This window comes from Panthera uncia, chromosome D2 (assembly GCF_023721935.1).
Source record: "Panthera uncia isolate 11264 chromosome D2, Puncia_PCG_1.0, whole genome shotgun sequence".
NCBI lineage: Eukaryota > Metazoa > Chordata > Mammalia > Carnivora > Felidae > Panthera > Panthera uncia.
Genome location: NC_064818.1, coordinates 12,217,040 through 12,228,366, shown reverse-complemented (window position 1 = coordinate 12,228,366; position 11,327 = coordinate 12,217,040). Strand labels below are relative to the sequence as shown.

Below are 11,327 nucleotides of genomic sequence, written 5' to 3'. Positions count from 1 at the left end.
TAGTGGTGAGTGGGGTCACGCAGGGGTGGGTAGTGCAGTACAATGGCAGGTAATCTGATCAGTGGTGAGTGGGGTCACGCAGGGGTGGGTAGTAGAGTGGTGGGTAATCTGATCAGTGGTGAGTGGGGTCACGTAGGGGTGGGTAGTGTCATGCCCTAGTGAGCTTCATGAGAGCAGAAACCATGTGTGATGCCACTCATCACAGCTGCCCCATAAACCCAGCCCAAAAGTCTATACAGAACAGGGACTGATAAGATACTGTCAAACTGAAGGGGTTTGGGATGAAGGTAGGGTTCGCAGCTGACACCCAAGAAAGAATTCTTGAAGACGTCTTTGGTGCGAAAAGGCGATTGTATTAAAGCATGGGGACAGGACCCATGGGCAGAAAAAGCTGACAGGTAACTGATTATATACCTTCAGGTTGGGAGGGGGTTAGGTAAGTCTCTGAGGTATTTTGGAAGCGATGTTTCCAGGAACTTGAGGCGCTAGGTGCTGTTAGGAAAACGTCATTTATCACCACTTAGTAAAACCTCAGTCATGAGACCCTTCAGATGGATACCAGGGGCCATAAGCTTGGAGTATGATTGCCAGCATACATCTTGGGGGATTTGAGATAAAGGAAGTTTCCAAAGGAATTATTATATGTTAAAGCAGACTCACAGGATCCCGAGGGGTCAGGATAATGTTAAGCCAAGATCCCCTTTTGCCCCAGCAAAGTGTCATCATCAGGGCAGCTGAGCTCCTAGAGGGAGGTCACCCTGCCTGTTTCAAGCACTTGTCTGTGGGCTGTAGGCTGTAAGAGAATTTCATTTTTCATTTGCTTTAGTTTCCCACATCACCATGCAAGCCCTTAAACCCCTTTCCTTTGTTCTTGGGTAGCCAGGAGTCTCCGGGGAATATCACACATATTCCACGTGGGGAGGGAGGGGGCCAGCCTGTATTTTTCCCTCGGCTCGCATAATACTTCCTCATCAAAATGAATAAATGCAGAAAGGAAAGGAAGAACGTGCTGTCTTACATGGCATAGTATAAAGACCGCAGAACTCAAGAGTCGGAAGATCCAAGTTCAAGTTCCAGCTCATACTTATGAACTGAGTGAACCATGACAAGTCCCTTAGCTGCACGTGGCAGTTTCCTCCCCTACGATACAAAGCTCATCCCATGATGCACCTGAGCCACCCTGCAAAGCGGCATGTCTCAAGTGAGCTAGCACAGGAGCAGGCCTCCTTGTTCCCACCTTCCAAATGGGTCTGGAACCCACCGCCCTCATCCACACACCGACTCTCCTCTGGCCCCTGGCAGCAGGCCTCTCTGGCTCTGAAATTCACTCTCTCTCCTCCACCTTGCCCCCCAAAATCCTCTGGCTGGAAGGCAGCGTAATTTTTTAAAAACTTTTAAAAACCAGACTACTTACAAGGGAAAATGTCAACACACACAGAACAGCGTAACGAACATCCATATACTCATCAATCAGCTCCCACAATTACCAACAGGCTCCACTTTCCGTTTTACCAATTCCTCCCACGCATGAGCATATTTTTTTTTTGAAATCTTTTAAATGAAATCTCAGACATCAAATTATTTCACCTGTCAATATTTCCATATGTATCTCTTCTAGAAGAGCAGTATGTGTCAAAGATGTCCTTTTATGGCCACTTTGTTTCAATCGGGACACGACAAGGTGCTCCCCCTGGCATTTGGTTCACATGTCTCTTAAACCTAATCTTTTAATCTATAGGCTTCTCCCCCTCACGCTTCTTCTTCTCCCGTGCTGTCTTTTCCTTAAAGAAAGTGGGAATCTTTTAGAAATAAATCATGTGACTCATCTTCTTAGAAATGTCTAACGGCATCCCGCTGATGATAAATGCCTAGGGTTCATTCATTCATTCATTCATTCAGTAAATCATAACAGAGCACCCACTATGTGCCACAGGCCACTAGTGGATGGGGGAAATGTGGGTGAATATGGCAGACCCTGCCTTCACAGGGCTCAGACTCTAGTGGAAAAGAGAGCCAACAAACAGGTAAACTAATAAACGAGCAACCTGGTTTTAGGTGGTGATGCATGCCATGATGTAAATAAGACAGCATGCCGAAAAAAAAAAATCACAAATGGGGGTCTGCGTGTGAGCAGAGGCTGCACAACAGGAAGGCGTAGCCACAGAACAGCGGGGCCTTGTGTCCCAGGCAGAGGGAAACCAAGCACCAAGCATGACAAGCTGGCTGTGGTGGGGAGAGAAAGCAAGCTGGTGTGGCCGGAGCCTGGCTGGTGAGAACAGGGTGAGGGAAGGGGGCAGAGACACCTGCTGGACAGGGCCACAGGAGGTTTGGGGAGCGTGATGGGAAGTCTGGATGTCGTGGAGAGCGAGGGAAACCTTTCGAGGGTTTCTGACCTGGGGGTGACAAGGTCTGATATAGCTCTCCAGGGTCTGGGGCCACTGCCCTAGCTCACAGTGCCTTTCATTCCTGTGACATTACACACTCCTTTTCTCTACACTCATGGTCTCATGAACAGTAACGTGCACGGTCCTGCCCACCTGCCATTTTCACAGGCCTCGCCTCTACTCATCCTGTAGTTCCAGCGGGGTTGGGAAGGTTCTCCTGACCCCTCCATCTAGCTCAGGTGCCATCACGGTATCCGGACTTCTCTTTCATAGCACTTGTCACAGGGGCAACTGGTCAATTATGGGTATAATCATTGGTTCAATGTCTGCCTTCCCCAGCAGACTATAAGCTGAGAACAGAAACTGATCTTGTTTCAATATGTATCTCCGAAGCCTAGCACCATGCCTGGCATATTAGGCAATAAACTGTTTGCTGAGTGAATGGATGGCATTATCTTCACATTGCACTGAATTTTATGAGAAAAAATATCCACTGTCTTGAAATAGAAATGCACATATTCAACCCCTGGTCACTCAAAGAATATTAAAAATCTAAGATAAAACGGAGCTCAGAGATAATCTTGTCGAATCTTTTCATTTTAGAAAAAACAAGACCAGAAACAACATGAGGGTGAGAAATGAAGTGATTTGACCTCAGCTGTAAGTTGATCAACAGGGGTACCTGGCTGGCTCAATCGGTAGAGCATGTGACACTTGATCTCAGGGTCATGGGTTCAAGCCCCAAATTGGGTGTAGAGATTACTTAAAAATAAAATCTTAAAAAAAAAAAAGTTGATCACCATAATGACTCAGTTTCATTTTAGTCCCAACTGGAAATTAATAATCTTTTAAGTATTCTATTATTCAACCAGGGCCTCTGCTAGACCATGGGGCACCTTTGGGCAAATCAAATGCAGGTGTCCTTTCCTGAGTGGCCCCAGTCCCAGGCTGAGGTTGAGGGCTTGGTCAGTGGCCTGTGGGATGGGCTCCAGCTCTCACTGCCCCCTTGGTCATGGCCCTTGTGCAGCAAACAACCTGTAGACCCTAGGCGCTGGCCCTGGGCTCAACCAACAGATTCATAAACTTCCCATGTGCCAGTAAGCGTGTCCCTTCTATGGATAACAGCAATGGGAATAGGACCTGATCTCTGGGAGCGGGGTGGGCCACCTCTCGACTAAGGATGGGACCCTGAATGCCCTCCTAGCAAACTGGGGCCACTGCTCTGGGCTGCCACCTCCAAGGAAAGTCATGGGACTATGTTGGACATGGAGAAACACCTATTTAACTTGAAGTTTTCTGTGAAAGAGCTTAAAAGAAATGTCAAACACGATTAAGAAGGAGAGGCTGAGGGGCGCCTGGGTGGCTCAGTCGGTTAAGCGTCCGACTTCGGCTCAGGTCACGATCTCACGGTCTGTGAGTTCGAGCCCGGCATCGGGCTCTGGGCTGATGGCTCAGAGCCTGGAGCCTGCTTCCGATTCTGTGTCTCCCTCTCTCTCTGCCCCTCCCCCATTCATGCTCTGTCTCTCTCTGTCTCAAAAATAAATAAAAATGTTAAAAAAAAAAAAAAAAAAAAAAGAAGGAGAGGCTGAGGGATGCCTGGGTGGCTCAGTCAGTTAAGCATCTGACTCTTGGTTTTGGCTCAGGTCATGATCTCCGGTTTCATGAGGCCGAGCCCTACGTTGGGCTCTGCACTGACAGTGTGGAGCCTCCTTGGGATTCTCTCTCTCTGCCCCTCCCCCTTCTCCTCTCCCTGCGTGTGCCTGCACGCGCGCTCTCTCGCTCTCTCTCTCTCTCTCAAAATAAACTAAAAAAAAAAAAAGAAAGGCTGAAAAAGCTGAGAGTAAAAAAAAAAAAAAAAAAAACCCATTCAGAAGAGCAGCACAAATGTTTTGAGAACACACACTGAAAATGAAATCCACCAAAAGAACCAAGCAATTAATTTCTCGAGCAGGAGTGCTAAGGTTAATGCGGTGGGTGCAAGCGTTCAAACTGTAGGAACAACAGGCAAGAGAACGGAGGCCATGGCCATCTGGTTAAGTGGATGCTAACTGAGGGGTATGAACCTTGACAAGATTTCCGCCCTGATGGACCAACGCCAACACCAATGTGCAATGCTGGATGTTTCATTGCAGCAAATGGTAGGCACAGGAGTAGCACCACTACCCTAACAATACTGCAAAACCAAGTCCATATGCGGCTGCAAGAAATGACCCATGAAGCTGGCCTTAATGTCCACATGCAACCACCACAAGGTCAGATAGGTTCTGCAGATAGGTTGCTTCCCAGGGAACAGGATGAGCTATCACAGCCTGGCTCCTGATCAAGAGTAATTTAAAGAACAGGTGCTTCTGTTAATTTCACTTGCTTCTGAAATGTGTTGTGTGTTTATATAGATAAGTTGCACTTCAATTACTCTAAGAAAGCTGTGTATGGCCAGAAAGCTTAAATACTATTTGGATGGAATGCTTTCTCCTGCCTTGCTATACTTCCCAACGCATTAAGAAATACCAGGGAGTTTTCACCTTGACAGATTTGATGATCAGTTATGTGTAAAAGCACAGGGGCATATTTTTGTAGATGCCTTTGACAAAGCTAGCATCAGCTTGTTACATATGAGACCTCTTTTCTCAAAAGTTACATCAACTGTATAGCACCAAAGTACTACAGAATAAAGTGTAGAATAAAGGTTTGGGGCTTTTTCAAAAAAGACACAATCTCTGCTCTCAATGAAGAAGAAAGCCCGCAGTTTTAGAGCACCTTACTACATGATAAGCTGTCTGAATACATTAATTCAGTGAATGTTCACAACTCCATGAGAAAGGCAATGACGTTTCAGTTTTGCAGATGAACAAAATAAGGCTTTCAGAGGTTGGATAACTTACCCAGAGTCCACAATAAGTAAGTGGTAGAACAGAGATTCAAGCCCACACGTATTGGGCTCCAGAGACCCCACTCTTCCCACATTACCTACTGATACTCCCGTTGAACAGATTAAGTTATATAAACATTTATCAATATACTAAGCTCCAAACCAGACAATATTGGAGTTACAGAAGAGTTCTAAGGACTGAGGGGTGAATGCAGTCTACAAGTACCGGTCAGTTAGGAAGGAGGAAGGGCCTAGAGAATGGGAGAGAATCTGAGAGGTTAAGAGATGGATAAAGTGAAAGAATGAAAGAATGAGTAAAGGGCCAAAGTGAGACATATTCTACTGTCTTAGAAGTGTTAAGACAAAGCTGGAAATGAAGCTAGAGTGGTAGGATGAGGCCCTGAATCCAGGTCAAGGAGTCCAGGGTCCTCTGAAGTCAGAATGGAGGGAGGGCACTAAAGAAATTGAACATCAGGGCACCTGGGTGACTCAGTCGGTTGAGTTTCTGACTCTCGACTTTAGCTCAGGTCCTGATCTCACAACTGGTGAGGTTGAGCTCCTCGTAGGGCTCTGGCTGACAGCATGAAGCCTGCTTGGGATTCTCTCCCTCTCTCTCTCTGCCCCTCCCTCGCTTGAGTGCACAAGCGCTCCCAAGCCCCTTCCCTCTCTCAAAAAAAAAAAAAGAAAGAAAGAAAGAAAAGAAACAACACAGTTGGAAAGTGTCACTGCAACAGGACAAGAAAGATACAGATGCAAGGGCCTTCTGTGAAGGTGAAATGGGGAACTGAGCACCGTGTTACTCAAGCCAATGGGCAACTCTTCAGTCCTCACCTTTTGTGCCCATTTAACCTTGGTGGTTCACTCCCTCCTCCTTGAGACACTTCCCTCATTTGGCTTCCAGGACTCCACTTCCTTTTCATTTCCTCTCAACTCACTGGCCACATCCTGTCAGTCTCCACTGCTGACTCCTCCTCTTTTCCCTGACCAGTGGAGGCTCCCTTGGACCTCTTCTCTATTTGCATATACTCCCCTGCAGGGGTCACTTTAGTTCTGTTTTAAATACCATCTATGGGCCAATGATTCCCAATTTATACCTAAAGCCTAGGCTTCTCTTCTAAATTCCTGATTCACATACCTACTCCATCCCAGACCCTTTACATTAGGTAGTATATCACCTCCTGATATATAATTTACTTACTATGTTTGCTGTTTGTGTTCTTGGTCCCACTCCCCTGCTAGAATGTAAACTCCCTGAAGATAGGATTGTTTTGTTCACTTGCATTTTGAGTGCCCTAAATAGTGCCTGGTACATAGTAGGCACTTGGAAGGTATCTGTGGAATAAATGAATACAAAGAAGGGGTAAGGCAGCCTCAAAACAGTGTAAGAACCTGCATAAGGTACTATGAACAAGGAAAACCAAGTAGTAAAAGTATCCGAGGGGAGGAGGGAGGTGAGTGATTTTCACTTTGCCGCGTGGAATCTGAAGTGACAGACGGGCATTTGGGTGGAAACATCTGGTAGGATTTTGGAATTCTGGGACCAGTGTTTATTATTATTTCTTCATCTGAAAAGGAGGAGGAGCCGTTTTGAGGATTAAATAACGTGAAACTAGCAGGTCCTCTGACACATGTGGTTATACTCACCCGATACTTTTCCTTCTCAGTGAATGTTCATATTCCTAGCCAAGTGCCCAGGACCGTGCAGACCATCTAGCTCAGACACACATCCCTGTCCATCCACCTTTTACACAGTAGATGCCCCTCGAGTCCTGGGAACGCAGCCCTCCAATGTCGGCCCTCTTTGAGGATTGCCTCCATTGAAAAACTGCTTGGCCCAGGATCACACTTCCTTCCAAGGCAGCCCTTACCCGTGACTGATCGCTGCAAGGACACAGAGACACAGAGGCTGAGCCCTCTCAGGCACACTGGAGGCAGCTCGAGACACCCCACCTCCAGAGCTCCCAGGGAGCTGGCTGAGACCTTCGCTGGCGGCTCAGCCTCTGCTCAGTTCTTCACCTCCCTGCCTCCATAAGTGTGGAAGTGAGGAGCCCTCCCCCAAGAAATAACCTGCTGGCTAATCTCCATTTCACAGTCAGCTTCCTGGGAACCCTTGGGGGAGGGGCGGGGGTGGGGGTGCAGATACAACCAAGAGACCTCCGGGATTCTTTCTCACTGAAATGCAGAGTAAACCCAAATAGACCTGGAAGGTATGGCTTGACAGGAATCGTTTTTTTCAGCAATAGATTTTCTAGGTCTTTAGAATGTAATGTGGTTAGTCTGATGCCACAAGGAGGGCAGGAGGTCTCAAATTTAACACAGGGGTTCTGAACTTGGGGCTCATGAATAGAATTCGGTGTGTCTGTTAAGAAGGGAAAAAGAGAAATTTTATTTTTATTTTCAATAAGTCCTAAGCGATATTTTAGCATTTCCTTCCATTATGAATGCAGGCAACAAATCGCGGTAGTAGGAACTCTTAATGACCTTGCCACCAATAGGAGTCACTGATATTCCCATTTCACGTTTTAGTCATTGTAGGTGTCCTCAAACACTGTTCACAGTCCTCATGATCTTGAAAGTTCAGTAATTACCTGACCCTCCCCCCCCTTATACCTTATATTTAAAATGGCTAAAAATACACACGTTACTTCATACAATTTCTAATATTTGTATCTGTATTTGAACACAACTGATTTCCTTGGCAATCCTGTGGATGTTATTCTATGTAATTAAAAAATCTTATTCTAAAAAGGGGTCCCACAGGCCTCACCAGACGGCCCACGGAAGTCAGCCAACAAGGGCAGCACTCTCTGTGGGTGGAGACTTGAAAGGCTCCTTCTTTTTAGGCAAAGCCGACAAGCTCCACGTGGGTGTTGTCCAAGGCACGGTCGGCCCGGGCCAGGCGACGAGCACAGCCATTTCAAGGGCAGGACAGGCTCCCGCCGCTGTTTGCGCCGTTCCCCCCACTTGTGGAATGCGCACAGCTTTATATGAAATCCACATGGTGCGCGGCTGGGGAAGGCGGCGGCACGGAAGGACTTTACCAAGTTGACAGCGTCCCCGGGCCCGGCCAGTTCTGAGAAGGCTCCAGAGAACTAAAGGCCACCTGGGCCCGCTCCCCCTTTGGGGCCCCCCATGGTGACAGTGCTCTGCTACAGGAAACTGGATCATCGGGTCGCCCTGCTTTCCCAGCGCTAAACTCTGGACTGAAACGAGCTCAACTGGAGAGCAGAAACATTGCCAAGACATATCCGGAGTCCACACTCACACATGCAGGCTGTCGGCTAAATTCCCGGGGCAGAGGCCGGGTTTGGCGGTCTTTTCCTGACCCAGCACCTACGGAAGTCCCAGGGCCCGCGCGCCGCCTGCGACCCAGCTCTCGCCTTTGCCCGAGTCCCACCGGACCGGGTCCCGTCCCCAAGGGAACAGGACAATAGCGAGACGCGGATCGACTTCCCGGCGGCGATGCCGCCCACAGCCGCCGGAGAGGAAACTCCGCCCGGGTTCCCGGGGTCCCGGGGTCGGGAGGGCGCGCGCGGGGCCGCGCAGACGGGACGAGCCCCCCAGACCCGCGTGCTCCTCTGGCGACAGTGGCCAGGCGGCGCGGAGACGTCGGCGGGCCCGGCGGGGGCGGGAGGCCAGGAGACCCAGCGCCGCGCCCCGCGCCCCCGCGCCCCCGCGCCCAGCGGGTCCCGGTCCCCGCCCACGACGCCCACGTCCGTCCGGCCCCGCGGGCGACCCTGCCAGCCTCGGCCTTCCTTCCGACCCCGGCTCGGCCCCCACGCCCTCCTCCCCGACGGCCCCCTCCGCCTGCCCCGGGTCGCACTCACGTAGACCGAGTTGATGTCGGATTTGTCGAAGAAGCGGAGCGCCCGCCTCAGCTCCAGGGCTGGGGAGACTTGGTCATCCCCAGCCTCCAGCTCCAGGTCCCCGTGTCGCGGGCCGAACGGAAAGAGCTCCTGGCGGCTCAGGCAGCCCCCGGGCCCCGCCAGGAGCAGCTGCAGCAGCAGCGCCCGCGTCCATGCAGCCCCGCTCCGGCGGATCGCGGCCAGCATGTTCCCGAACTGCGGTCCCGCAAACCTAGCGGCTCGGCGGACACGGCCGAGAAAGGCGGAGACGTAACCGGACGCCCCTCCGCAGCCCCTCCACGCCTCCCGCCTGCCTCCCGGCGATCCCACCCCTGGAAATAGGGGAGGGGAACAGGGGAGAGGGAGAGGGCCCCGCCCCGTCCACAGGGCGCGCCGCCGAGGCTGCCCAATGGCCGCGAGGGGGAGGGCGTGGGCGAGGGGCGACACCGAAACCCCCCGGCGGTTCCGGCAGCGTCACCCTCGACCCCTGCGGGGTCTTGGGCGCTGGTGACCCTAGGTCCCCGAAACCAGCCCGGTTGCCTCCGAAGAGCAGAGCTTGGGACTTTGCACCACTGTCCCCGGGTCAGGGCTAAGTGGGAGGGCGGGCTACGTGGAAACGCTCTGGATTCAGGAACACAGCCCAACCCAGGGCTGCTCGGGGGCGTCCGGAGGTCGGACTCACCGGGTCACGCCCCAGTTAGAGGAGGGGGTAGGTGCTGGGAATTAGCAAGCAGGGACTGGACCAGGAGCATGTTCCTGAATACATCCATCCAGATTTTCAGCGTTATTGAGTGCGGGCGGGATCCTTTGCCCGGTGATGTGGACGTTCGGCCAAACATGGGGACCTACCCGCGAGACAAACTCACGAGTGTATAAAATAATTCAGTGTCAGGTGGGTGGGGTCCCCAAGTGATAAAGGGCAGTAGGGCCGGAATAATTGCCCAAGGAGAGCTTCCTGGGGGGATTGGGGAGTGGGAACAAACCAGGTCTTCTGGAAGGGATGAAATTTCATGAGGAGGCTGGGGAAGGGACGTTCTGGAACGTGGAGCCGCGAGTGGATTCAAGGCGCCATCCCCCAGTTGAGAATTTGGAAAAGGAAAGTTGAGAATTTGGGAGGAAGGCTTAATACCAAACCTAGAAATGTGAACTCACTCTAACACTCCCAGGACAACCATTGAGAGTTCTTGACAAAGGGAGATTAAGTGGTATCCTGACGAATGGGTTGATCATTAATTTGGCACTGGGTTGAAATAGAGATGGGACATTCAAGACTGTTGAAAAGGAAAAGGGAGTGGGGGGGAGGATGAGAAAGGAAAAGGTGGATATTGAGAAGAATTGAATCTAAGAGGCATTACAATGAAAGAAGGAATGAGACCTGATTTTGAATTTGATATGGGGGTTGGGGAGAGGACTTAAAATTGGGTGTAAGGTTTTGAGCCCGGAGGCTGCCTTTTGAAGTCAGGGGGGAGGACCCAGGACAGTGGGTGTTGGGTATGTATTTGCTGGCAGACCTGTTAAAACCTGGAGGTGTCAACAGGGCTTTTTTCTTGCCTGTTGCCAACTAAAATTAAGGACCTAGGACCCAACTTGAAATAATTTTCCCAATAAACAGCAAATTCAGCATAATATAAGGAGCGTGAGTCCCGAACCAGTAGAAAACATAAAAAGCAAATGAAGTCCACTCTCTGAACATAACATCTTTACTCTACTCTCGACATCTTTTTCCTTTAAATTCATTAGCCATCAGAGAAAATACTAAGTTTCTACAGGTACTAATTGGCTTTGCAACCGCAGTAACCCTCAGGAACAGAGACCCATCCCCATTTTATTCAAGAGGGGCACAGAGATCAGAGAGGTTTAAATCATTCTGCTAAGGTCACATGGCTGGAAGGCTTCAGGTGATCCAAGCTGGTCCAGGATCAGCTCCAGGACAACCTTAACCACTATATTAACCTTAACCAATACATAGCTTCTGTATGGTATTACTGTGTGTGTGTGTGTGTGTGTCTTGTTGTTTTTTTTAATTTTTTTTTAACGTTTATTTATTTTTGAGACAGAGAGAGACAGAGCATGAACAGGGGAGGGTCAGAGAGAGAGGGAGACACAGAATCTGAAACAGGCTCCAGGCTCTGAGCAGTCAGCACAGAGCCTGACGCAGGGCTCGAACTCACGGACCGCGAGATCGTGACCTGATCTGAAGTCGGACGCTTAACCCACCGAGCCACCCAG

At 50.1% G+C, this 11,327-nt stretch overlaps 1 protein-coding gene across 2 annotated transcripts in view; it reads right to left on the bottom strand.

Moving 5' to 3' along the window:
• The window catches only part of NID1 (nidogen 1), an 84,322-nt gene extending 74,707 nt beyond the window's left edge, over positions 1-9,615 (bottom strand). The window contains exon 1 of one of the 2 annotated variants that reach the window (XM_049644964.1): positions 9,081-9,615. In XM_049644964.1, coding sequence (XP_049500921.1) covers positions 9,081-9,305 — 225 coding nt within the window. In that variant the 5' untranslated portion in view covers positions 9,306-9,615. The remainder of the gene's footprint in view (positions 1-9,080) is intronic. The other variant, XM_049644965.1, reaches the window with a different exon arrangement.
• Positions 9,616-11,327: the final 1,712 nt, after the last annotated feature.